Source organism: Macrotis lagotis, chromosome X (genome assembly GCF_037893015.1).
Source record: "Macrotis lagotis isolate mMagLag1 chromosome X, bilby.v1.9.chrom.fasta, whole genome shotgun sequence".
NCBI classification, from domain to species: Eukaryota; Metazoa; Chordata; class Mammalia; order Peramelemorphia; family Peramelidae; genus Macrotis; species Macrotis lagotis.
Genome location: NC_133666.1, coordinates 649,485,953 through 649,510,675, shown reverse-complemented (window position 1 = coordinate 649,510,675; position 24,723 = coordinate 649,485,953). Strand labels below are relative to the sequence as shown.

Sequence of the window (24,723 nt, the reverse complement as noted above, 5' to 3'; positions counted from 1 at the left end):
AGACTCAAACAGAATATGGACTACTCCTTTTAAGTAGTAGTCAGGATTTGAATCCAGGTCTTTCCCCCTTTCAATCCAGTTCCCTTTCCTGGGATAGTCATTAGCATCTTAGGTTACACAGCCATGTACAAGTTGTCATCCTTAGGTTCTCCAGGGACCTCCCTCAGCAGGACTTTGCCTGGTCTTCCCAGGTGACTGGAATTCCATTCAGCTCTTGAGGTTATTATTTCCTGGTCTTCTGTGTAAACTTACTATATTCTGGAAAACTCCTGCCATTCATCCCCTGCTCACCTAGAGAGGCCCTGACTCCCACCTCCTGGCTCAGCCATGGCCTGCATGGATTCCCCAAACCACAGGTAGGCATCTTTCCACAAGCTGATTTGTGGGCAGATGGTAAAGGCAGGTTTTCTATGAGTTTGACATCGATTCCCTTGATTGGTAAAAGAGCTACTTGTGGAGGATTCTGGCTAACACAAAGGATTGTGCGTGTGTGTGTGTGTGTGTGTGTGTGTGTGTGTGTGTGTACATGCACAGACACACTTTGGAGCAGAAGATTATGAAAGGAAGGCTGCCATGTGTTTTCCTAACCTTGTCCACTGAAATGACTCTTTGGTCTCCAGCTCTGTGTTTGAAGTCTTTGCCGTGTAGCCACATGGTGTCATTTTGTTTTTGTTGGGTCATTCTATGTTCATACTCACTAGGCAAGTGATGGTTGATAAAGTTTATTTCTATCTTGATCATTGAAGGAAAAATCCTCTTCTCTACCTTGGTTGGATTTCATTCAATTTAACTGGTAATTTGTTAAGAGTCCACCAAAAGAGGGAGATAACAGGGAGACTGATTCCAGTGCCAGATAAAGGAAAGCTTTTTCATACTGGAAGAGACTGGCTGTTTTGGGATGTAGTGAGCTCCTACACTGCAGATTGAAGCTCTCATCCAGGCTTAGGATCCAGTGATGTCAGAGCTTCTCCCCTTACAGGCTCCTAGACCCCCATCTTAATGCATGGGACATAAGGAAAAGTCACTCTGGCTCTTCAGTTAGTGGGGTAGTCCTCAGATTGAAAGGTCTAGGCTGGTCTTCAATGGTGCAAGGTCAAAAATTGTGAAAGAACTACATGGTTGAGCTCAGCCTTTGTCTCATTGTCTGTCTGTTTCTGTTCTTGGAAGTGTTGTACGTTTTAGGAAGTTGAGGTTGGGTTGAGGAGCCGGTAGACTTTCCTTCCTTCCTGGAAATCCCAGGGAGTCGGGCTGTTCTGTCAGGAACATGTTCTCGGCACTCTTGAGGGCTGAGCCAGTACCACAGCTATGAGCTGTCAGCCCCCAAACCAATGACCCAGCTCCAAAGCTCTTGATGACCTTGCCAGGGGCAGCCAGGAAGTTGGGGTACCCAAGGGCCATTACCTCAAAGTGGGTTTGGGGCCTGTTTTCAGTGTCCACCTCTGCAAAAAGATGGGTAGTTTTGTTCTTTATGCCAGGGGGACATGGCTCTTTCCCCTCTGCTAGTTGTGTTTTTAATTCCCAGTAGACCATAAGCTCCCTGAGGGACCATTTTGTTTTGTCTTTTGTCTTAGTCTAGTCAGGCCAGCAGCCAACACTTAAAAAGTCTTGAGTCTTGTTGGTTAGGTGGCCTAAGCCAGCCGTGGAGCAGAGCTGCTCTGAGTGGCATCAGCAGTGGCCACATCTTCAGTGGCCCACCAGCTGTGGGGGATCTCACGACAGCAGGACTCTCTTTTATCTGCAGCATTCTTCCGTCCTGGGCAGCGTCTTTGGGGACTCCTTTTATGATCAGCAGATGACAGCAAGGCAGGCTAATGCCCTGTCCCATCAGGTGAGCCCTGTAAGCTTCCTGCTTGGAATGGCATGCCCACTTCTCCTGGCTACAATGGCGAGCCACTTTCTGCTTCCCTCCGTGACTGTAGCCACAATCCCTGGACCACAATCCCAGTCTCCCATCAGTGAACTCTGGCAGTTCCCTTAGGAGAGTTGTCACATGAAATGGAAGTTTTTACAGCCAGAAAAAGAACCTTTGAAATCACCTAGTCTCCGGAGGCCTAAAGAGGCTTGGTGACTTGCTCTTGGTCACAAACTAAAGACTGAGTAGCAGAATCAGTATTAGAACCCATGTCTCCTGAATCCCAGGCCAAGATGCTTTCTAATGTATCAGGCTAGGTAATATGGAAACTTTTCTCAGAGGAGGTGGAGTGAGAAGACCTGGCCTCAGTCTTCTAAAATGTGGGCTACGGGCCTCTGATCTCTGCTCCTATGATCCTTTGACCTCCTTGGACCGCAGTTCCCACTTCTGTAAAAGCAAAGATCATTGTCAGTGGTCTGTGAGGGCCCTCAACTTCACTGATGTCAAAGTTGACCTGATGGACTTTGAGAGGAGAGTCAGTGAGATGTGACTTCTTACTCTGACTTGGAAACCAGGGGTCTAGGTTCCAAATGCTGACTCTGTCATTTTATAGCCTTGTGACCATGAGGCAGTTATTTAACCCAAAGGGAGTGAGTTCCAGTTCCTTATCTGCCAAGTAGATCTGATTTCCTGCTTCATCCCTTCAGGAGTGAACTATGAAATGTCAAGTGAGGCAACATCTGAGAGAGATGTGCTTTGTAAGAGTGGGTGAGGGCCAGTGCCCTCTGGTTAGGGCCCAGTGCCAACTCAGATGCCTCAAGGCAATGGGTACCAATTGGGTAGTTTTGGTTTCATTCCTTCAGGCAAATAGCACCTTGTCCTCCAAGATGAATAAGAGAACAAAACAAAGAAGCGTCAACCACAAATCTGATGAAGTGGGGAGACGTGAGTTCGAATCCCTCTCACAGAAGGGCATCTGTAGAGTCATACAATGGGCTCAATGGCCTTTGTGCTAGCTGGAGTCAAGAGATGGCAGGGAATAAGGCTTTGCCAGGGCCCTAAGGCAATATCTTTTCTCCCCTTTCCTCTTCTGGAAAAAGCTTAACAGACTCTCTTCTAAGATTATTTTCAGTTCTTTAAAAATACCAGCAGGACCCATCATCATTCATTCATTCATTCATTCATTCAAAAAGCATTTAGCCCACTTGAAATGGATAGAAAAAGACACAGGTAAAGAGTCCAAAAACCAGTTAGGGCATGTACTTGCTTGTCCTCTGGGAATGAATCGTATGCACAGTCTGAGCTGGACATGGCAGCAGGATTCTCTGGCCTGATGTGGTTGGGGTAATGCTTGGTTTGTGCTTTGATCTTCAGCTGGAACAGTTTAATATGATTGAAAACGCTATCAGCTCTAACAGCCTGTACAGCCCCTGCTCCACACTTAACTACTCCCAGGCTGCCATGATGGGACTGACAGGGAGTCATAGCAGCCTTCAAGATTCACAGCAGCTAAACTACTCAAGCCACGGAAACATCCCCAACATCATCCTTACAGGTAAGCTTCTCCCTCTCCCCCTTAGAACCTGAGACCAGGCTTCCACAGCTCTATTATTCTCTTTCTCTGTGTTGCTAGCCATAGTCAGCACCATTACCTTCCCCACCCAACAGTACCATTACCTCCCCTACCCATCAGCCACTTTACCTCCCCATCACCCCTCCACCCATCAACACCAACACCTCCCCTACCCATCAGCACCATCATCTCCCTTACCTGTCAGAACCATCACTTCCCCCATTCATTAGCACTAATACCTCCCCTTACCATCAGTACCATCACCTTCCCCACCCAACAGCACCTTCACCCCCCCTTACCCAGCAGTGCCATCATCTCCCCTACCTATAGTGCCATCACCTCCCCACCCATCACTCCCATCACCTCCTCTACCCATCAGTGTCATTACCTCCCCTACCCATCAGCACTGTCACCTTCATTATCACCTATTATCTATTGCTGTCATCATTACTACTATTTCTTAAGCAGTAGCACTCCTCTACTTGTTATATGTTTTGTGAAGAACAGACTTGTACTTAACAGAATATATGCTCCTTGAGGAACTGTTTTGTTTTTTCTTTTTAATCTCTTATACCTAATCATTGCCTTGTACCTAATTCACTTTTAATGAATATTTGGCAAATTGTACTGTAATGAATATCTTCCCTTAAGACAAGGAACATGCAAATACATCTACAGAAATGCAGATACACTTCATTATGTTCCACATGCACATTTTCTGATGCTATGTAATTAGATGTATATATGTGTATACATATATATGTATGTATATATATCATCTATCTTATCTATCTTTCTATGTCTGCCTGTCTATCTGTCTGTATCTCTGTTTATCTATTTATTGGCATAGGAATGAGTTGTGCTGGAGTTTGGGGTTTAGGAATTGACTGTATATCAATCTGGTGAAACTTCTTGGGGAAAGTGGTGTATTTCCTATACTTTAAAAACTGGGTTGACTTGGGCTGGCATTCTTGGAGTAGAAGAAGAGTGGCCTAGGCTGACCCTTCTTATGTAGCAGCACACTTCCCTGCCCAGAGAGACCAGATTCCCTGGATTTTTTGTTTTGAAGAAAAGCCTGGGAACTGGCATCTGGTAAGTGTTTTACAGATGAAGAAACTGAGACCCACCCAGATTTGCCCACATACATACAAACTGAGTCAGGTTCTAAGCCAGGTCTTTGAATTCCCAGAGCAGGGGCTTGTTACATAGTGTCCTATAGCTTCCTTGAGGAAGAGACACCTCATACCAGAGTGTGAAAGAGAATACCATTTACTGGAGTTGCCATGTAGAGAGACGTTGAGCCAAGTGCAAGCAAGGAGAGATCGTGGTGTAAATGTGATCCCCAAAGAATTACATCACTGACAGCAAACACTCATCTCCCTTTAAAACAGAGGTTTAGTTTTATATAGGGAGCCTCACCTGATGTATTTTAATCCACTATGTTGGCATATGTGTTTCTCTTAAGGGAAGGTTCTTAGGTAGTCACAACCTCATGAACAACTTGAATTGGCATAAAACCTCCTTTCTGGTTAGGGCCCTGTTCTCAGTTGGTGGCAGAGCCATCTCAGCTCCCCATGTCCTCTGTTCTAAGACCTTCTGAGCTCTGGCATTAATAATGTCCCTCTTCCTCACATTCATATACTGTAGCTGGCTTTTAAAGACATCAACTTTTTTTAGAGAGATTTTATTTTGAGTTTTACAATTTTCCCCCCACTCTTGCTTCCCCCCACCCCCCACAGAAGGCATTTTGTTAGTCTTTATGTTGTTTCCATGGTATACATTGATGTCAGTTGAATGTCATGAGAGAGAAATCATATCCTCAAGGAAGAAAAATAAAGTATAAGAGATAGAAAAATTACATAATAAGATAATACTTTTTTTTTTCTCAATTGAGGGTAATAGTCTTTGGTCTTTGTTCAAACTCCACAGTTCTTTCTCTGGATACAGATGGTATTCTCCATTGCAGCCAGCCCAAAATTGTCCCTGGTTGTTGCACTGATGGAATGAGCAAGTCCATCCAGGTTGAACATCACCCCCATGTTGCTGTTAGGGTGTACAGTGTTTTTCTGGCTCTGCTCATCTCGCTCAGCATCAGTTTATGCAAATCCCTCCAGGCTTCCCTGAATTCTCATCCTTCCTGGTTTCTAATAAAACAATGGTGTTCCATGACATATATATTCACCACAGTTTGTTAAGCCATTCTCCAACTGAAGGACATTCACTTAATTTCCAATTCTTTGCTACCACAAACAGGGCTGCTATGAATATTTTTGTACAAGTGATGTTTTTACCCTTTTTCAAAATCTCTTCAGGGTATAGACCCAGTAGTGGTATTGCTGGATCAAAGGGTATGCACATTTTTGTTGCCCTTTGGGCCTAATTCCAAATTGCTCTCCAGAAAGGTAGGAGGAGTTCACAGCTCCACCAACAATGTATTAGTGTCCCAGATTTCCCACATCCCTTCCAACATTGATCATTGTCCTTTCTGGTCATATTGACTAGTCTGAGAAAAATTTGCACTTCTCTAATAAGTAATGATTTAAAGCAGTTTTTCATATGACTACGAATTGCTTTGATTTCCTCAGCTGTAATTTGTAAAGGCATGAATTTTGACTCTTACTTTGAATCTTTTCCCCCAAGACATTTCTCCATGTCCATCTCCAATGATCTTTGATGACAGTAATACTTTCCCTTAGGCCCCAGAGTAGCATGATGTGAAAAGCTCAAATATTACACAGTTAGATTCACTTTTCAAGTTTAGCATGAGTCATCCAATGAGTTAAACTCCTCTCTTTGAATCACTATTGATTTTTCTCTGGATGGGGATGTTATGTTTGGAATGGAGAAGCTAATCCTATTTTTATGTTTCCTCTCCATTTCCAGTGACAGGGGAGTCCCCTCCCAGTTTATCAAAAGAACTGACCAACACTTTGGCAGGAGTCGGTGATGTCAGTTTCGATTCTGATTCCCAGTTCCCCCTGGACGAACTCAAGATCGACCCTTTAACCCTAGATGGACTTCACATGCTCAATGATCCTGACATGGTCCTCACTGACCCTGCCACAGAGGACACTTTCCGAATGGACCGCCTGTAGGGTGTGGACAACCTTAAGCCTAGGAACGTGTCACCTTCCTGGTGCCCAGCCGAACTGAATGCAGCCCACGGGTCAGTGGTGTCAGATTCCATGGTTCCTGAGAGCAGTCGCTCTGCCCCATTCAATTGAGTAAAGCTTGTCGTTCTAAGCTTGCAGTGCTGCCACCCTCTTATCCCTTCACCCCCAGCCTCACCCCCTGGTGCCATCTTGGACCCTTTGGTTCAGTCTACTTGTTGCCATTTGAATGAGTTTGGATCCTGCATCCACCTTCCCACCCAAGTCCCAGCGTGAGGTTGTGAATTTGTTCTTGCACTAGGAGGGGGGGGGTGAATGTGGTCACCAACATGAAGCAGTGTGCCCACCACCTGAGCAGTCTCTCTGTAATATACCAAAACCATTGGCCAGAGTCCATGTGCTCCTCAAGTTGCCATTTCTGCTGTCATCCCCTCCCTCCCTCCCCTCTTGCTTCCAGGCTCTAAGTTTCCAGAATGATAACTCTGGGGCCCCTCCTCAGACCCAGAGGTGGAATGAGCAGAGCCCTGGGGTTCTAACTCCCATCTGCTTGATTGCAGTCACTTCCTAGTTTAATGGCGCTTCTCCCCTGTGGGTCTGCCTTGTGTGTTTTCTGATTTGTTTCCTCACTGGTTCAGCCCTCACTGCCTTTTCTCAAGCCCTTTGCAAAACCATGTTCTCTGGGACTCAGGAAGCAGCAGCTAGAGCAGGCACCATCTCAGAGGGCTTTGTTGGATGGGTACCTCCCTCCTCCGAGAGAGAGAGAGAGAGAGAGAGAGAGAGAGAGAGAGAGAGAGAGAGAGAGAGAGAGAGAATGGGGGGGGCAGGCATAAAAAAGCAAAGATAAACACTATTTTGAGAGATTTCTTTTTATACTTCTGAGCACACAAAATTACTTATAATTCATTACCTGGTGAAAATGAAGGAGAGAACAGAAGATTTAAAGCAGCTAGAATGACTTCTGTGGCCAAGTTGGACAGACTTCTTTGTTTTCCTTTTCTTCGTTACTCTTGCCCACCTTCCACCAACTCTGTCTTCATCCCTGGCCCTGGCCCTGCCAAGCCTTTCCAGTTCTACCCTGTTCATACACTTCCTGGGCAGGAATGGAGGGATCTCTTTCTGAGGAGTCCAAGGAAAGGTGGGGCATTTTTTGACTTTTTTTATTATTGTTCATTATCTTTTTATGTGTTCTCAGTTAACTTTACATATTGTTATTTAAGGATTTTGTGATTTTTTTCTGTTTTTGTTTTGTTTTATATTTAAATATTTGAATAGTCAAGACATAACTGATCTTCATGGAGCCATTGATGCCCTGTCTAATGTCTGTACGGTGCATCCACCTGTGTTTTGATTCCCAGAATGATATGCATTAATTTTTAAACCAACTGGAATTTTAAGCAACTCTCAACCAGAGAACTCATCAACCATCTGAGTCTAAATAAAGAATGTTACCTTTCCAATGTCTCCAAATAAGTAGTCAGACCAACCAAGCTCTCCTTGTCTCTAACTTCAGAAGGTGGTTAGTCAGGGCCCTGCCAATCAGGGACTTAATGAGGGCTGGTTTCTGTCAGCCTCCCCAGAGATCTGCTCCACTGGGCTCTGGTGATGTCACAGCAGCTAGCTAGGGGCAGTCACCTAATGGACCTGGCTGAAGGATTCCCAGATGTCTGGGGAGGGGTGGGGGGTGGGGTGGGGAGAGAACTTTAGAAATCCTTTGACCCAAGGGTCCTCCTCAACACCTTGGGCAGTCAGTCTGGTGAAACATGTGGTGCTGTCCTTAGAATCATATTTTAAAATACATTAAATAGATGGAATTATTAAGAAAGCCAATTCTGTCAAGATACAATGAGCAAAGTATTTAGAAAAAACACAAAGTCATGGGCCTCAGATTAAGGACCCCATCTAGTCCGACCCCCACCCTTAAAAAGAAGTAAACTGAATCCTGGAGGGGTGGGGACTTGCCAAGATTCCATAGGAAGTCATGAACATAGCTTGAAGCTGGGAATCCTAGTTGTGGGCCAGTTGTTCATCCCACTCCTTTCCCTGCCTCCCAGAAGTTCCTGTTTAAAACTTCCATGTCCTCTTAGACTAGGGGCCTGCCAGTCCAGATAGATAAGGGGAAATTATGAAAACTCTTGAGTCTGAGGCTTTTTTTGTTTTTAACTGTATACCAAGTGTCCCCAAACCCTTCATATCCTGAAAAGTTTGATGATTCAAGTGGTTTGTCTTCTTTTACCTGTCTTTGCCATGATGGAGCTTGACAAATAATGTCTTCTTCCCCTTGGCCCCTTGATCTTTTCATTGGAATTGCATCTTTTTTAACTAGTTGGTAGTAAATGCTCATGAAGGGAATGTATAGAGGGCAGCTCATTCAGATTTGATTTTGTCAAGTATATACCCAACTCCTCAAATTAAAAAAAAAAGCCTTTTAACTTTTATGACAAGAGTTAATTCTGTTTCCTCCTCCCTGCTCCCCTCCCCCCCATACTGTTGACCAAAATACTGTAGCATTGGTCACTGTCAAACTCTTCTCTTTCTACCCCACTTGAGTTTGGCATGAATTGGGTGGGTGAAGGAGCAACATTTTGGGGAAACCAAGGAGGCCATGAGTTATAGCTAGATTTCTGTGTGCTTCCAGAAATCCAAGGGAGGCCTAGCTCCTTGAACTATCCCTCTGTCCATGCTGGCCATAATTTTCATGCTTCTGGACTCTTTTCTAACTATTTGCACTAAGGTGACATGAAGGACAAGGGGATCATTTTGTTCTTAGAATAGGAACTTCTGACACATGATTTTATTCCCACTCCTCTCTCTTCTGAAGAACTGGGGTGGAGGGTAGGGAGGGCTCTCTTTCTCCTCCTTTTAAGGCTCGGGAAAATCTTGCTCAGCTCGACCATGCTTCTGGCATCTTCTTGTTTTCCTCTGCTAATGCTGTTTACTTTTTCCTTTTCTCTACTTCTACCTCCCCTACCCCTACTTCTGCCCCCCCCCATGATCATTTCCAATGGAAGAGGCATACACCTATAAGAGTTTGAGTTACTTTCACAAAGACGATCACAGTCCTTTCCTTCAGAACAGCCAAAGGTATTGTGCAAATTTTTTGTGCTTCCTGCAAGTTTCGTTGCTCTCTGATAGTTCTGTTGTTCATTGACTCGGTGTCCCCGCCCTGTTGGGCCAGCCAAACCTTGTGCACGAAAATGCTTGTTTGTGAGACATTTTTTTTAAACCACTGTCTCTTAATGAAGCATCCAGTTTGGAAGGTATTTGTCTGTTCAACTCACTAACCAGATTGTGTTGTGGATAGTTTTTTACAGGGACACGATGTTGCTAAATTGCTATCTTGGAGAATGTGGTCTTTTTTTAAAAAACAAAAATGAAAAAAAAAAAAGACAACTACATGTACATAAGAGAGTTTGTTTATTATTAGAATTGTAAGTAGAACTTTTAAAAAAATGGCCTTAATAAAATAACCCATCTGGATGCAATTCTCAGACAAGGCATTGGGGACCATCTAATTTAACCAATATCTTATCTGTTTCTCTCTCTCTCTGTGTTTGGTCCCTTTCTGGAGGTGCGTGATGTGGAAGGGGATGACAGGCACAGATAGGGGTCTGTTGTCTCCAACCCCGAAGAGAGAGGCAGCCCTTCTACTTGTATTAACCCTTTGAGAAACTGAATGTCACACTGGGTGCCATCTTGTTAATAACTGGATGCTAGGAGATTTTGCTGCCAGGTTATCCCATATCTTGCCCTCCAAGCAACCTTCCGCCATTGGGGTTATGGGGGAGACCTGATGAATGGTTTGATAAAATGATTTTTTCTCTGTCACTCATGTAAGCTTTTGGATAAAAAACTCTGGAAAATTTATAGTTTGGGGGCGGTTTCAAATTCCTTCCTCAACTGGGCACCCCTGGGTCCAGATGAATGGGAGGGTCAGAGAAAGGAGCAGCAGGACCTAGGACTGAAATGGAGACTTGGGGAAGGAGGTTCAATTTTTAGCTATCAATAAAATGAATGCCACTGGGCCACTATTCCCAGTCTGAGGAAGGAGACAGGAACCTCAGTCACTAATAAAAGGGGAATTACTTGAGTAGAGAAAATAAAACAGTTTGATTTTGACTTTGGTGCTGAAGGTGTTTGAATGGTGAGTCTCCCAGACATTCATTCTCTCAGTCTCAAAGGGTTAATTTCTGCACTGTTGCCCACCAGTGGATTTCTAGTTGGTTTTTCTAACATTCTCCCCAGGAAAGACTGTTGTGTTTGCCAATCTTTTTTGCAAAAAAGCAACCAACCAATGGAAACTGCACTCTCATCATGTAGAAAATACTGTGACTACAAAGAGACCCTGTAGATTTTTGCTATTTATTGCCGTTTAGGAACCTGGGGGTGGGAGGGGGTGTTGTTTTGCATCATGTATATAGTACTGATGTCTGCATTCTCTGTAAACCTGGATCGACACCGGCTGACTTTTGTGCCGCCTGCATGAGACCTGCATGGGACTGGAGGCGGCAGCAGGACACCTGTCTCAGGGCCATGCCCGCATGTTAATGAGCTCATGGCCAACGTCCTGTGCTGCTCAAAACCTTTTCCTGGACAGAGGGAACTCCTGTGGAAAAAAAGGTTTTTGGAAACTCCTACTGGAGAGAGAGTGGGTCCTACTATAGCTCCTGTACTCTCGAGCCACAGCATCCCAGAACATCCAAGGTGGCAGGACCCTTAGAACATAGATTATCAGAATTGGGAAGGCCTTTAGAACCCAGGATGTCAGAGCTGGAAGGATTCTTAAAACACAGAATGTTAGGGTCGGGAGGAATTATTAGTTTTGAATTAGCAAAAAAGGACATTAGTGATCACCTAGTGATTAAATTCTAGTCCAACCCTCTTATTTTATGAAGATGGAAACTGAGATCCAGAGGAGAAGGTGACTAACCCAAGGTCAAGCATCTTTATTAGTGACAGAGTCAGAACTAGAGTTGTTCTTCCCCCACTCCCCCTCTGTGTTTTTCTTAAAGGAAATGAACAAAACCAATAACCCAAGTTCCCCTCACCCTGCCCCACACCCATCAGAAGTCAAGGGTACCTGAGTCTAGGTTCCTCCGCTGGAGCCAGAATAACTCACTAGGTGCTGAGAAACCTTCACCTAGACAAGGCCCCAGGGCCTCGGTTCTGTTCCTTTCCAAATTTTGGCTTTAGAAGGTTGGTCATTGCTGTCTGACCTGGCTCTCTAGCAGAGCTCGCCTAGATCATGAAATAACCACAGTATTTGGGAAGCCCCATTTGTTGCTCTTCATTGTCCCTTGCCCTGTGGTGTGAATTAGAAATGTCTAACAAATGTTCCCACATCCCCATCAGGCTTTAGATTTCTGTTTTATTTTGGCTTGTCTGTGCCCTAGATTCCACAACTTGTGGAGATCCTCCCTGCCTACAGGGGTGCTCTTGGGCTGATGAAGTGTCTTCACCCAAACAAGCAATCCATCCATACTCTTTATTGCTTGTTTTCTATTAAGGATTTGAGCTACGCTGGGGAGGTGAGAGGAAGGTTGACATCATTGAGCTCTTCAACTCATCATTGCTAATGAACCTCTGAATACCCAACCCCTAACATTTTTTTTCCTTTTTTTTTAAGTGCTGGCTCATTAAGGACACAGATATTTGTTTCTTCCAGCACCCCAAGAGATGGCAGCCTAAGGTGTCTTTCCCCTCAGGGAGCTCAGAAGTCAATGGAAGGTTGTTCTGTAGGTAGGACCAGCCCCTTCCTGTGGATCTGCTTTTTTGAGAAAGGCAGCCGGATCAGGGAGATATGAGGGGAAATGGAGTGCAGTATTAAACACAGGCACCCAGTGGAAGGTTATCTGGACAGACCTCCCTCATGTGTAAGGACATGGTAGAGGTCACCCACACAGATCTGGGGGACCAAGGACAGTTGAGTAGAGAACAACCACTGTCTACAGAAACAACTGTGTGTTTGGGGTGACCGGGGTTGAGGGGGAGGGCGGGATGAGCCGTCCCATTCAAGGAGAGATCAGTGCATTTGGATTTGGAGGAGCCAAGTTCAAATCCTGACCCTGCCACTAGTTGCATGAGTTTAGGCAAATCATTTGCTTTCTCTGGGTCTAAATTTTTCATCTGTAAAGAGAACTGGATCACATAGTCACTAAGGCCCTTTCTGGCTTTAAATCTTATGGTGCAGTCTGTCCCTTCTACTGAAAGAGAAAGGGAACAAGCGACCTCTTTGAGCTCTGAGTAGGAGACTTCAGCACCTTGGACCTGGGGATTTGGGCTAGAAATGAGAATTCTGTGGATTTGCAGACAGGGAATCTGACTTAAGGTAACCACAGCCCTGATGTCTTCAACACTTATAGTGCTTTACAAAGCGCTTTCTCCATAACAGCCTTGTGACGAGGGTACAAGAATTATCTTACAAGTGAGGAATTGGAGATTTGAGCACTTGGCCTGAGATTTGAACCTAGATCTCTCCTCCAAATCTGGGTCATGCAGAGCAGAGCATGTAAGCCTCTGTTTGTACCAAGTCTATGTTGTCTTGCAGGGGTAGGAATCAGAGTTTTGTCAGAGGCATCCTCACTGGGACTTCTATAAAGGAAATCAATTCTATTGGAACATGATCGCCAAAATATTTTAAAAACAGGTTCACACACCCTAGGACTAAATACTTCCCAAGGTCCAGTGGAACAGAGGACTAGGCAACCAAATGACTGAACCCCTCTGCCCAAGAGTCCTTGTCACGCCACAGAGAGCCCCTGCTCTGCCCTGCTCTGTAGCTGTGGGGCTCAGAGAAAGCCCAGATCTGCCACTGAGCCTCAATTTCCCCACCTGGTAAAATGAGGCAATTGGATGAGATGACCCTTGTAGATCTTTCCCTGTGGCTTCTCCTATTGCACTCACTGAAGTCAGACCAGTTCTGAAAGTCTTAAGCTCCCTCTCCGAGAACCCAAAGATGGGGCAGCCCTGGGCTTTTTCCCTCTCTTCACCCTCATTCACAATTTCTCTGGAGAACAAATCCAGGATCCCAATGTCCCAGGTCCAATCTGAGAAGGATGAAGGGGTGAGAGGAATGGGAAAAAGAAACTTGTTTCCCTCTGCCCGATCTTTCTTTTCCCAGAGCCGCCAGCACAGACCACTGGGGTCCCTGTAGTGCTCTGGAATTAGAATCCACTTGGAACCCCAGCTCTATTGCTTCCTGTGTTCTTCACAGTTAAATGAGGGAATTGGATCCTTGATCACTAAAAGTCCCTTCTCCCCCTAAATCCTATGAATTCAATCCCCCCCGATATTGATGAAATGTCTCCAGTACAATCTACTGCATTATTCTTGCAAGAAAGAGATGCCTTCACTTTCCCCCATCCCCCTTGGATGCCCTTGGATAATGGGTCATTTTTACTGGAGTCCAACTTGAACTCAGGAACATAGCCTATTGAGTGGACACTGCTCTGCCCTCTGTTTCAACACTTATTCTTTCCAGCAAGGCAGGAAGTGAAGAATCCTTTGTTGTGAAGGTCCTGAGTGGCTGGTGGGTACTGCCAGGTCTGAGGAGTCCCATTGTGGGTTCCTTTGGTTTTGATTAGTCTTGGCTCCTCCCCCCACTAGCCCCCTTAGAGCTGCAAAGGCACCAGCTGAGTTGAGGGACCAAGGACAGCTGTGTCCATCTCTGGGACTCCCTCCTCCAGGCTCTCTCATGCCTTAGGTACTGCCTCTTATGCTGCAGGAAGCAGCTGGCATTCCAGCTGTCAGCCCGGCAGTAGAGCCTTGCTCTACCTTTTCCTTCTTTGCAGGAACCTGCCTCAGTCCTTTGCCCAATCCTCCCTTTCACTCTTCTGGCAAAGGGGGTCCAGATGATGTTGTGTCTGGGGTCTCAGGTGCTGCTCTCCCCTCCTAGTTTCTTCGCTCTTAAATGAAGGGGCTGACCAGAGAGACCAGAGTCTATAGGAAGCCACTCAGAATCAGGAGACTAGAGAATGGGGAGGGCCTGCCCTTAGCAGAGTTGGGATCTAGTCACAGCTCCTAAGATCCAAGTATTCCAAACTGGATGACACTATTGAGGAACTCATCCAAATGCCTCATACAGTGAGAAGGAGTTGAGGCTCAGGGATCATTCAGATAATCCTAGAGCCAGAGGTTGAACCTGAGGGTCCCCCTCCTCTCTTTCTAGCTATGAACTCCTCTCTACATCAGGCTGGCTCCATTTGGATAACTCAGGCTCCTTTTGTTACCCAGGAGACAAAAAAGCTTCCTTCCTTAGCAGGACCTGGCCCAGCAGGTGGCATTTCCCCAGGACCTGTTCTTATCGTCCTCAGGAGAAGGCCCCCTGGCAGCTACCACTCACCCCACTGCCCTTTGAGCTGCCTGGGGGAGCCAGGAGGCTCACCACCATTCTAATGTCCTCTAGCATGGCTGGCTTCTTCCATTGTCCCTTTGGCCTGTGATCTCCACAACCTGGTGTAGCCTATTGTTGGCATCCACATATCCAACCTGGCTGAGCAGAGCTGGGCAGAGCTGGGCAGAGCTGGGCTTAGCTGGGCTTCCTTGTCTGAGGGATCTCCCATTACTGCTGTCCACCTAGTGGCAGCTTCTAGAATTTCAGTCCTAGTACCCAAGAGGGAATGTTCTATCCTGGACTGGCCTTGTCAACCCAACTTCATTCACAGATGAGTTAGTCCAACCCTCCCCCACTTAACCTCAAGAGAAACCAAGAAGTATTGACCCTCGGGACCCTCTTCATTTATCTGGCCAGAGGTCCTTCCGGACTACTGTCTTGCCTCCCTCTGTCAAGGCTGGAGGCTTTCCTCACCTGGCTGTAGGGTGGCCTGGCAGGATTGCCAAAGCTCCATTGAGCAAAGGACAGATAGCTCATGTAGGGTTGTAAAAATAGAAGGAAACCTCATCTTTGTGTTCTTCCCTGGGACTTCTGGGCTGTGAGGGCAGGGGGGAGAGAAGCTTTGGCTTAGAATCAGATGTTCCTGACTGCTACAGACTCCTTATGTGACCTTGGGAAAGTCTTTTCCCCACTTTGTGACATCAGTTTGTTCATCTCTAAATGTAGAGGGTTGGTCTTGCCAGTCTCTAAGGATCCTAACATCTCTGACATTCTAGAATTCTAAGTCTTGACTCCAGTCAGCCTCCTGGGAGGTAATCCTAGTTTTCAGAGGGATATCATCTGTTCATCCGCTAGCTTGCATGGTTTCCCTAAGCCTCGTGGCACTTACTCCACCTCCAGAGAACCTCCAGGGATGGAAGTCTCCCCTCTTTTCTGCCTAATAGCCACCCTTTGCTCTGAGGAGGTCTTGGACAGGCAGAAAAAAAAAACAGAAAGCCCTGGTTAATCCACAAATTGAAGAATCAATCCCCAAAGGATAGAGTTAAATCTATTCTTATCCTTTTATCCTTCCCCCATCTCCTCACCTCAGTTGGATTTAAGTGCTAAGAGCTCAGACTGAGACCCTTCTCAGCTCCTTTGCTAGAAATTGGGGGCTGGTTCTCCCCATTTTACCAATGGAGCAAATGAGGCCCAGTTAGTGGCAGGAACTTAGACTGGGGGACAGAGAGTCCATAGGTAGAATCCCATAGTCCTAATCCCTCTGTGCCCCCCCTCCAATCCTTCCTCACACTTTGGTTAGGTAAGGGACCAGCCTTTACCCCCAAGGAAAATAAGGTGGTATGTAGCTGGGCCCCTGGGCCCAGGATATTTGGGAACAAAAAAAATTGAGACTGAAAGGGCATGAGCTCTGGAAGCCTCCTGAGGAGACTCCAGCTGACTCAGGCAAAAGGGGGTACATAGAGGGCTTTCCTTCTCTTGCCTAGAGACTGGAGGCTTCCCAAGGACAGGAACAGGCAGATCTTGAAGCCCCAGTTCCCTGGAGCTGCTGGTCAGGCCTTAAATACTCCTTAGTCCCTGTGGCCACATCCAGAGAAATGGGGCTGGTCGGTGTAAGCACCCTATCCACCTCCTCACTCCTCACCCTGCTGGGGAAGGGCTCCTTCAGGTGCTGACCTTGCTGCTTCCTAATCCTCGGGACATCCTGGGTGGGGGGAGGCCTCTTTTTCATCTGGCCTGGCTGACTGGGGGAAGGGGCTGGGAATAAGAAGTCAGTGTTGGTGCTGGGCCTTGCCCTTGTCTCCTGGGGACAGGCAGGAGGGCAAACTCTAAATGAGACCAAGCTCCCCCAGCAGGTTGGGTGAGTGGTCGATACCCCAAGTCCTTCTGTTAGAGAGTCTGAGACCATCCCCTAGAGTCCTGAGCCCCGGATCACCTCTGGCCAGCAAACGGGAAAAGGAGTCTGGGGGAGGAATGAATGGGATTTAGGAATGTTGACAAGCTGCCTCTTGGAGGGTTCAGCAACTTGTCTCTGCACCTGAGGACTTGTGTCTGGTCTCACTGATATATGCAAACCCCTTCTGTCCACCGTCTGTACCCTCCAGCCCCCAGGGCTCCAGAGGTTTCTGGGCTCTGCTTTCTTGGTAGGTAGAAATGGGAGTTTGGAGGTGGCCCCCATCTGTGTCTGCACCCAGGCCAGGCTGCAGGCGCCCGGCCCGGCCTGGCCCAGCCCATCTGGACTGTACCCGGGCTCCCTGGCCCTACCCCACTTCTGCCCCATTCTCTTTTTCCTGTGGACGCTTTTGTCTTTGTATCTTTGCATTCTTTGTAAAGGAAATGTAATAAAATTCAAATGTTTTCGTCTCTGGCTGGTTGATTTTTCCTCTCTCTTCTGGCTTCTTGATTTGTGCCAAAGTCATGCCACAGGCACACCCAGGAGTACCCTCATGCAGACACATGTACATATAAGCACACACTGGCACAAGAACCTACCCGGGTGTTCAGATGGACTCTTGAAAACCAGAAAATCTGAGGCAGGTGGGTCTTGCTGAGGTCCCCTGTCCCCACCCAGGACTGATGAGGCCAGCAATGGGAATGAACTGAGGTGTTTATTGTCCTTCCTGCTTGCTCCCTTCCCCCTCCCCTCCACTGTCCACAGGGAGGGAGAATGGCAGCCCCCTACAGTCTCTCCCCCATCCTTGTTCCAGAGAATATTGAGGATGTTGCCATGGGGCCACCTGGCTGACCTTGCCCTGAAGGCCCGTTGCTGTAGGGGCCCCAGCATGTTCATCTCCTGCAGCCCTCCGGGCTGGGGGTTAGTGGTGTAGTATGTACAGGGGTTGGGGGGGCATTGGCCAGGAGCAGGTGGCCACCCCCATCCTCTGGCTTTAGTTCTGTTGCAGACGATAGGCCTCATAGTCTTCTGGGATGGTGTCTGCAAGAACAAGAGCCCCATGGGACCGTGAGGCTTGGGCTAGTATCGACCCTCCCTTCTCCTTGACTCTTCCCCCATAAACTGCTATGTGTTGGGTCAGAGATATTTCTGGATTCCTGGGGTTCCTGTGGTCCCCCTTCTGCTGTGTCTCCCCTTCCCAAGACTTCCCATCTTCCTGTCCCCTGCCCGTCCATCTCTCCCAGTGCTCTATTCCCTTCATACCATTACATCGGTAGCGGAGATTGGCCCAAATAATATTTTCCTGGGAAAAGCAGAAGACCCCGAGACGACCTCCACGCATGGTTGTGTCCAGTACCACATTACTGTCAGCCACGAGCTCGGGCCCCTCATAAAATCGGACCCTGGGGTGGGAGCACAGGACTCGGGTCCCTTAGAAATTATCCCCCTCCCCAGACACATACCCACAAAAGGGGGAGCTGGACAGATCAGGGGGGAGAAAATGTCTGGAAAATCAGAAATTGTAGCAGGGTGAATAGCTCCAGCCATGGTGGGGGAAGGGAAGAGAGGGTCAAATGGGTCTGAGAACAGGGTCAGTTACGGATTGGCGTTGGGTTTCAGGGTTAAGGGCTGGTTTTGGAGTCAAAGGTTAGAGGTTACAATCAAGACTGGTTCCAGATCAAAGTCCTATAGGATTGAGAATGCTGCTAGTCAGGATAGAAATGAATGGTTAGCCCCAGGAATAAGATGAAAATGGGGTTAAGGTTCAGGTTAGATTAGCCTTCAATGATTGGTTTGGAGTGAGGGGTTAGAACTAAAACCAGGGTTGAGGGTGGAGGTTGGGTTGAGATCAGGGTTTGAGACTCACCTGATGTAGCCCACTTGTGGCCGGTGCTGCAGGAACCAGCGATAGGATGTCTTGTCCTTCCAGCCCACGTTTCTTGGGTCTTTCCAGAGGAGCTTCACCTGATCATTTGTGTCCCCCGTGTGCCAAAGGGCATTCCTCAGCTGCTCTCCGGGGCCTGTGGATGACTTCACTGCCTAACCCCAACAAACAAAAATGTTCTTATGAGTTGAGACTCAGAAGACTTGAATTTAAATCCCATGTGACTGAGCAACACATTCAATGCCTCAGTTTCCTCAGTAGTAAAATGATAGCATTTGGTTAAGATGACTTCTCATTCTTACTCTGAAAGCCTCACTCTAACCTAAGTTGGGGGGGGGGGCAAGGTGAGGGTGGGCAGGTAGGTGTTTGGGAACTGAAAGCCAGATTTCTCAGAGTGGGAAAGGAGGGTAGGGAATGAAGTTTGGAGTTGAAATCATGTTTTTGGTTAGAATTTGACAGAAGAAAGTTGATGACCATGTGGGAGTCAATCTGGGAGTAAACACAGGTAGAGAGGTTAGGAGGGGGAGTCCACAAGGGAGTAGCTTGGGGCATCTAGTTCAACAGCCAGTGGGGGAACACTAGTGGATAGATTTGATGACCTCAGGTTGACGTTTTAGGGGGTAGAGAGATCTGGAGTGTAGGAAGTCCTCTGGACAGAGAAGATCCAGAGAGGCAGCCAGTTTAAAGTCCTCTGGAGAGGTTTAGAGGAGTCTCTGGGTGTGTGTGGGGGGAAGTTGGGCACCCATGGAAGGGAGGATTGAAGGCTCCTGCAGAATGGAAGTAAGATCCCTAAGGAGTGGATCCAAAGTCCCTGGGGGTCCCCTGGAGGAATCTGGGGCTGGGCACGCTTTGATGGGCAGCTGGAGAAGCCCACCTTAAGCTGAATCCCAGGTTCAGCCACAGCTCTGAAGGGATTGGCCTGCCAATATGTCTGTTCCATCTGCTTCCACATGACCACATAAAAACTGGAGCTGTCCTGGTAGCCAAAGATGAGGCCAGCGTAGTCATCATCCGTGAGGGTGTTCACATGGAACGTGCCTTCAAAGTCCACTCCATTGAAGGCTGTATAGCCTGGAAGGGAGGGAGGACAATTCCCAGAGAGAGTCCTGGGTTCAACAAAAGGGAAACCCCAACCTCAGCCCCAGAGACCATGCCTCTGCCCCATGCTTACCCACAGCCAGTCCTGGGTCACTATTCATTGTCTGCACGATCTCCATCCCCTGTAGAAGGCAAGATTGGGGACTAAGATGAGGCTGGGCTCTGCGCCAGCCCTCCACCTTCCCAGCCCTTCCTCTAAAGGCATCACCCCCATTCCTCAGTCTTCCCTTGGACAAATAAGCGGACCTGGTTGAGAACCACCCAGTTGGGGTCTATCTGTGCATCTCCTTCGGGGTCCAAAACGACAGTCTGGAAGGCACGGAAGTCTGTGAGGGTGACCTCTGCATTTTCCGGGCAAACGTCGATCTTGTCCACGACCTTGTCGGCATCAAAGTCGTCCTGGCATGCATCGCCAACACCATCACCTGCAGACCAGGTAGGCGAGGCATAGACTGAGACTCCAAGTTCAAGATAGCACCTGAGCAATCCCTTTGGTTATCTGACTCATTAGAGGATCAGGACCATAGGTTCTCTTCCCTCTTCATCCTCTCCTTCCTATCCTCATCACCCTCAGGCCTCTTGTTGGGAGGTCTGACTCTCTCCTTGGAGTTGCCTCCTGCCCCCACCCTCCTCCCCTTCATCCTTCCTCGTCTCACCATCAGCATCCTCCTGGTTTGGGTTGGGAACAAGCCGACAGTTATCCGGCCCTGGGGCATGGTTGTCTGGGATCCCATCATTATCATCATCATCATCGCAGGCATCACCCTGCCCGTCCTTATCAGTGTCCTGCTGTGAGCTATTGGGCACGGTGGGACAGTTGTCCCGAGAGTCCTGGTGCCCATCACCATCCCTGTAGGAAGGCAGGGCCAATAGGCAAATGTGAGCCAGCTGTCTCCCACACTCTCACACCTCTCTACTAGACCCCTTCCTTCTCCACCCCCACTGCCCTCCTCCAGCGAGGCCTCCCTCCACCCAGCTGTGTAGCCCCACAGTCTCCTTACTGGTCCTGGTCACTGTCACAAGCGTCCCCTACTAGATCATGATCCACATCTTTCTGAGGAAACAAAAGCCACAAAGTGTTTGGAGAGCCAGCCATGACCTGAGCTGCTCCTGCCTAATCCTTCCCTCTGGGAACTTTGCTTTTGGGGCATTTGAGGGCAAAATCTGGAAGAGTTCATCTTATGAAGAAAAGAGAAGAGGGAAGTTCCTCAGATCAGGGAGTGAGAAGGGGTCTAATTTGGCCATCAACTGGAGCTTTTAACTTGGTAACAGATTGGGGAGGGGGGGGGTCTAACCTGGCAAAATGGACAATTCTCAAGGCTGGAGGGCAATCTAACCTGGGCTGGGGTGTGGAGATAGCTAGAGGTTAAAAATTCTAAATTGGTTATGGAAGAGTTAGGGCTTCTAATCTGCTCAGGGATAAAGAGGGGCAATCTGGTCAGTAGCTGGGGACGCTAACTTAGAAATTGGAGGTTTTGACCTGACCAACTGTTATCGAGGAAAGTCTCACCTGGTCAGCATTGCTTTTTTGTGGACAGTTATCACAGGCATCTCCTACCCCATCCCTATCACTGTCCCGTTGGTCTGGGTTGGGAGTCCTTGGGCAGTTGTCGGCAGCATTCCGGATACCTGAGAAGAGAGAAGTGTGACCCTGAGGACCAGGAGGGATCAATGCTGGGGCCAACTGGGGAGGAGGATGTGGGGAAATGATGGAGGTAGCCACTGGAAATAACTTTGAGATGGAAGACCCTGGCAGCCAGGATGGGCAGGTCAAGCCAGCCAAGACAGATATGGGAGCTTAGCCTCAGAGACAACTCTGATAGAGGAGAAAGAGCCTGGATTAAATTGGGAGATGTGAGTATAAATCAAACCCTCACACTAGCTGGGAGATCCTGGGCGAGTTATTTCTCTTTTCCAAGTCTCATCTGTGAAATGGGAGAATTATATAGTAGCACCTACCTCAGACGTTAAAAGAATTAAATATGAAGCATTATAAGTATTCGTTATTGTCATTTTAATACACATTTAATTTTTTTCAAATCCTTAAAAGTCACTTTTCATATACTGTGCTTCTTCTATTTCTGATCTTTCTCTCTCCTGGAGTCTATTTCTGCTGCCTCCACTTGCCTATCACCAGAATATTCAACAGGAGTTATTAGAACGGTTAAGCACTGTTTTCAAGGCACTGTTCTTGGATGCTTAGATAACCAGCCTTCATCTGAGATTCTGAGTTCTAGGCCCACTTCTCCCCTAAAACTGCTTCTCTAATGTCTCTAAATCCCAGAGGTCTCACTGAGTGCATCCTACTCTTGCCAGACACTCAACCCCAACTTTGGAGTTTCTCACTGACATTCCTGATACTCCAGTCCTTTGAAGTGTTAGTAAAACCTCCCTATTTTAGAGATAGCTAAACCGTGACTGAGAGAGATAAAATGACAAGGCCCCACAGCTAGTAAATCAGAGATGGGGTTTGAACTCAGTTCATTAATCTATTCACTATGCCAGTTCAATAGACAGCCTCTTCTCTTTACACTTATCTTTATATTCCTTACATGTGAGCATCCCCCAGGACTCTGACAACCACCTTCTTTGTATGAAATGCCAAAGTTTGAGATGACAATTCTACTCTAACCTCAGACCATCTGGTCCAGCCCTTAGCTAAAAAAGATTCATCTCTGCACCACTAATCTCTTTCCTGACCTCTAAGCTCCAATCTTCAGTCTCCAGTAGGAAGTCCAGTAGACAAGGAACTCATCCTTCCCCCTTCCCCCTGTCCCCACCCCTTTCAAATTTCCTATGACTATCAAGGGCACTGCCATCTTCCTAGTCCCTCACACTCAAAGCCTACTTCATCCTAGACTCCTCACCCCCCTCATGATTTCCCAACCATATTTAATCTTACCAAGGTCTATTGATTCACCTTTTTGAATTTTGTAACATCTCAAAGTAACTCCAAATTGAGCTCAGTGCTTTAAATGTGAGCAAACCATTGGAGAAGAAAGCGGGGTCCCAATCTCTTTAGTCCTTTAGGCCACTCAAATTAAACTCACTTTCTGAGTCACTATAACACACAGTGGACTCCTTGAGATTGCAGTCCATTAAAACCCCCCAGATCTTTTTCATATGAACTATTGTCCAGCCATCATTCCTCCATCTTGTATTTGGGAAACTGAGTTCACCCCCTTCCTGCACTGCTGCTCATGGGTCTGCCTGTCATAAATCCAAGTGCCCACTCCAGTCTATCCTCCACTGTCAAAGTCATGGGCTAATGTCCAGCTCTGACCACATTACCAATATATAATAAACTCCAGTGGCTCCCTATTACTTCCAGGATCAAGCTTAACTCCCCTGTTTGGCTTTAAAGGTCCTTCATAAACTGTTCCTTTCTTTTTAACCTTCCATCTTGCTCACCTCCACATACTGACCTCAGGCTGTTCCTCTCACAAACCCCTCCATCTCCAGACTCCAGACATCTGGCCCAGCTGCCCCCATATCTAGAATGTTCTCCAACCTCGTCTCCACCTCCTGACTCCCTTTAAAGCCTCAGGTAAAATTCCGTCTCCTGCCTTTCAGCCTAGCTTTCCTGCGGTCTTTCTTCTGTGGATTATATCCATATAGATCCTATTGGTTATGTACATGTTGTCTCTCCCCATGAGTTCTTTGAGACCAGGGATCACAGATTTTCTCTTCATTGTATCTCCAACCCTCAGCACATGCCTAAGGGCTTAATAAAAGCTGATCCACTGTCTGCTGACGGTTTTCTGTTTCACAGCCCCCAGCAGTTTGGTGAGTTTGAGGTCTATCCCATGGACCGGGATCCCAGGCCTGGGGAGGGAGGGAAAGGGCCCCGGGCCACTGTCCTCCCTGGCCCCCCCTGCCCCTGGTCCCCATCATGCTCACGGTCCCCATCGATGTCATCGTCACAGGCATCCCCTCGGCCATCCCGATCCGTGTCCCGCTGGTCATCATTCTTCATCGTGCGACAGTTGTCGCAGGCATCACCCCACTTGTCTTCATCGGTATTTCGCTGGTCCGGATTCCGAACCAGGACGCAGTTATCCTGGAGGGCATCCGGGAGGAGAAGGAGGCTGAGCAGTGGGCACAGCAATGGGATGGGGAAGGGGGGAAGAAAAGAGGGGGGCCACCTCACCCTCCTTCCCTCCCTTCTCTCCTAGGCTTCCTCCCCAAGGGGCCCCACCCCATGGCTCACCTGTTCATTTAGGATTCCATCCCCATCGGCATCTGGGTCACAGGCATCCCCGATGCCATCTTTGTCCACATCCTCTTGGCCCGAGTTGGGCACCTTTAGGCAGTTATCCTGAAAAAGGATGAGGGGTGAGTTTGGGAGGAGATAAAGTGTGGGGGCTGGAACAGAGGGGCAAAGGGAGGAGTGGTGGAGAGATCAAGAGATTTGGGTTCCAAAAAAATTAGTCTGGGTTGGGGTTGGGAGGGTCTAGATCCCATATGGTTTGTCAGAGATTGAGGGACTTCACTGGACCACAAGCTGCAGAGACAGATTTTAGCCTAGTGTAAAGATTCTCTATTTAGCAGAGCTGCCTGGAGAGGTGGCGAGCTCCCGGTTACTGGGAGCTTCCGAGCACTGACTGGATGACCTCAGACCAGAATATAGAAGGAAGCCCTGCTTGAGTACAAGTTGGACTGGGAGGTCTCTGAATCACTGTCCACCTGTGGGAGCCTCTTAGGGGTTGGGAGCCTGAAAAGAAGGAGGGTGAGAAGACAGTGGGTGAGGGGCCCTTTCTCCCAGCCCACCTTCCGGCATTTCCTATCAGGGCACCGCAGCTTCTCATCTGGAAAGCCATCCAAGTCAGTGTCCTTACCACAGAGGAGCCCGTTGCCAGCCCAGCCCACTGCACACTGCAAGGGAAGAAGGGGCTCAGTTGGGCCACCACTGTGGCCATTCCCAGCCCAAGGTTCCAGAGCCCCCCACACACACACCCTTGTCACTCCTTCCTGTCAGTCTGCCC

General features: G+C 47.7%; 2 protein-coding genes across 7 annotated transcripts in view; one reads left to right on the top strand and one right to left on the bottom strand.

Annotated features, from left to right (window-relative positions):
* Positions 1-10,651, top strand: part of CRTC1 (CREB regulated transcription coactivator 1) — a 127,751-nt gene extending 117,100 nt beyond the window's left edge. For 3 of the 6 annotated variants that reach the window (XM_074204736.1, XM_074204733.1, XM_074204734.1), the window contains 3 exons: positions 1,742-1,828; positions 3,227-3,407; positions 6,309-10,651. In XM_074204736.1, the coding sequence (XP_074060837.1) occupies positions 1,742-1,828; positions 3,227-3,407; positions 6,309-6,520 (480 nt within the window). In that variant the 3' untranslated portion in view covers positions 6,521-10,651. The remainder of the gene's footprint in view (positions 1-1,741; positions 1,829-3,226; positions 3,408-6,308) is intronic. The other 3 variants (XM_074204737.1, XM_074204738.1, XM_074204735.1) reach the window with 1 other exon arrangement.
* Positions 10,652-17,460: 6,809 nt separating this feature from the next.
* The window catches only part of COMP (cartilage oligomeric matrix protein), a 126,732-nt gene continuing 119,469 nt past the window's right edge, over positions 17,461-24,723 (bottom strand). Inside the window, exons 11-22 of the mRNA XM_074204732.1 lie at positions 24,509-24,613; positions 23,949-24,056; positions 23,639-23,798; positions 21,249-21,367; positions 20,740-20,792; positions 20,395-20,588; positions 19,985-20,163; positions 19,812-19,860; positions 19,515-19,711; positions 18,623-18,795; positions 18,019-18,158; positions 17,461-17,796 (exon numbers count right to left, since the gene is read on the bottom strand). Coding sequence (XP_074060833.1) covers positions 17,750-17,796; positions 18,019-18,158; positions 18,623-18,795; positions 19,515-19,711; positions 19,812-19,860; positions 19,985-20,163; positions 20,395-20,588; positions 20,740-20,792; positions 21,249-21,367; positions 23,639-23,798; positions 23,949-24,056; positions 24,509-24,613 — 1,524 coding nt within the window. The 3' untranslated portion in view covers positions 17,461-17,749. The remainder of the gene's footprint in view (positions 17,797-18,018; positions 18,159-18,622; positions 18,796-19,514; positions 19,712-19,811; positions 19,861-19,984; positions 20,164-20,394; positions 20,589-20,739; positions 20,793-21,248; positions 21,368-23,638; positions 23,799-23,948; positions 24,057-24,508; positions 24,614-24,723) is intronic.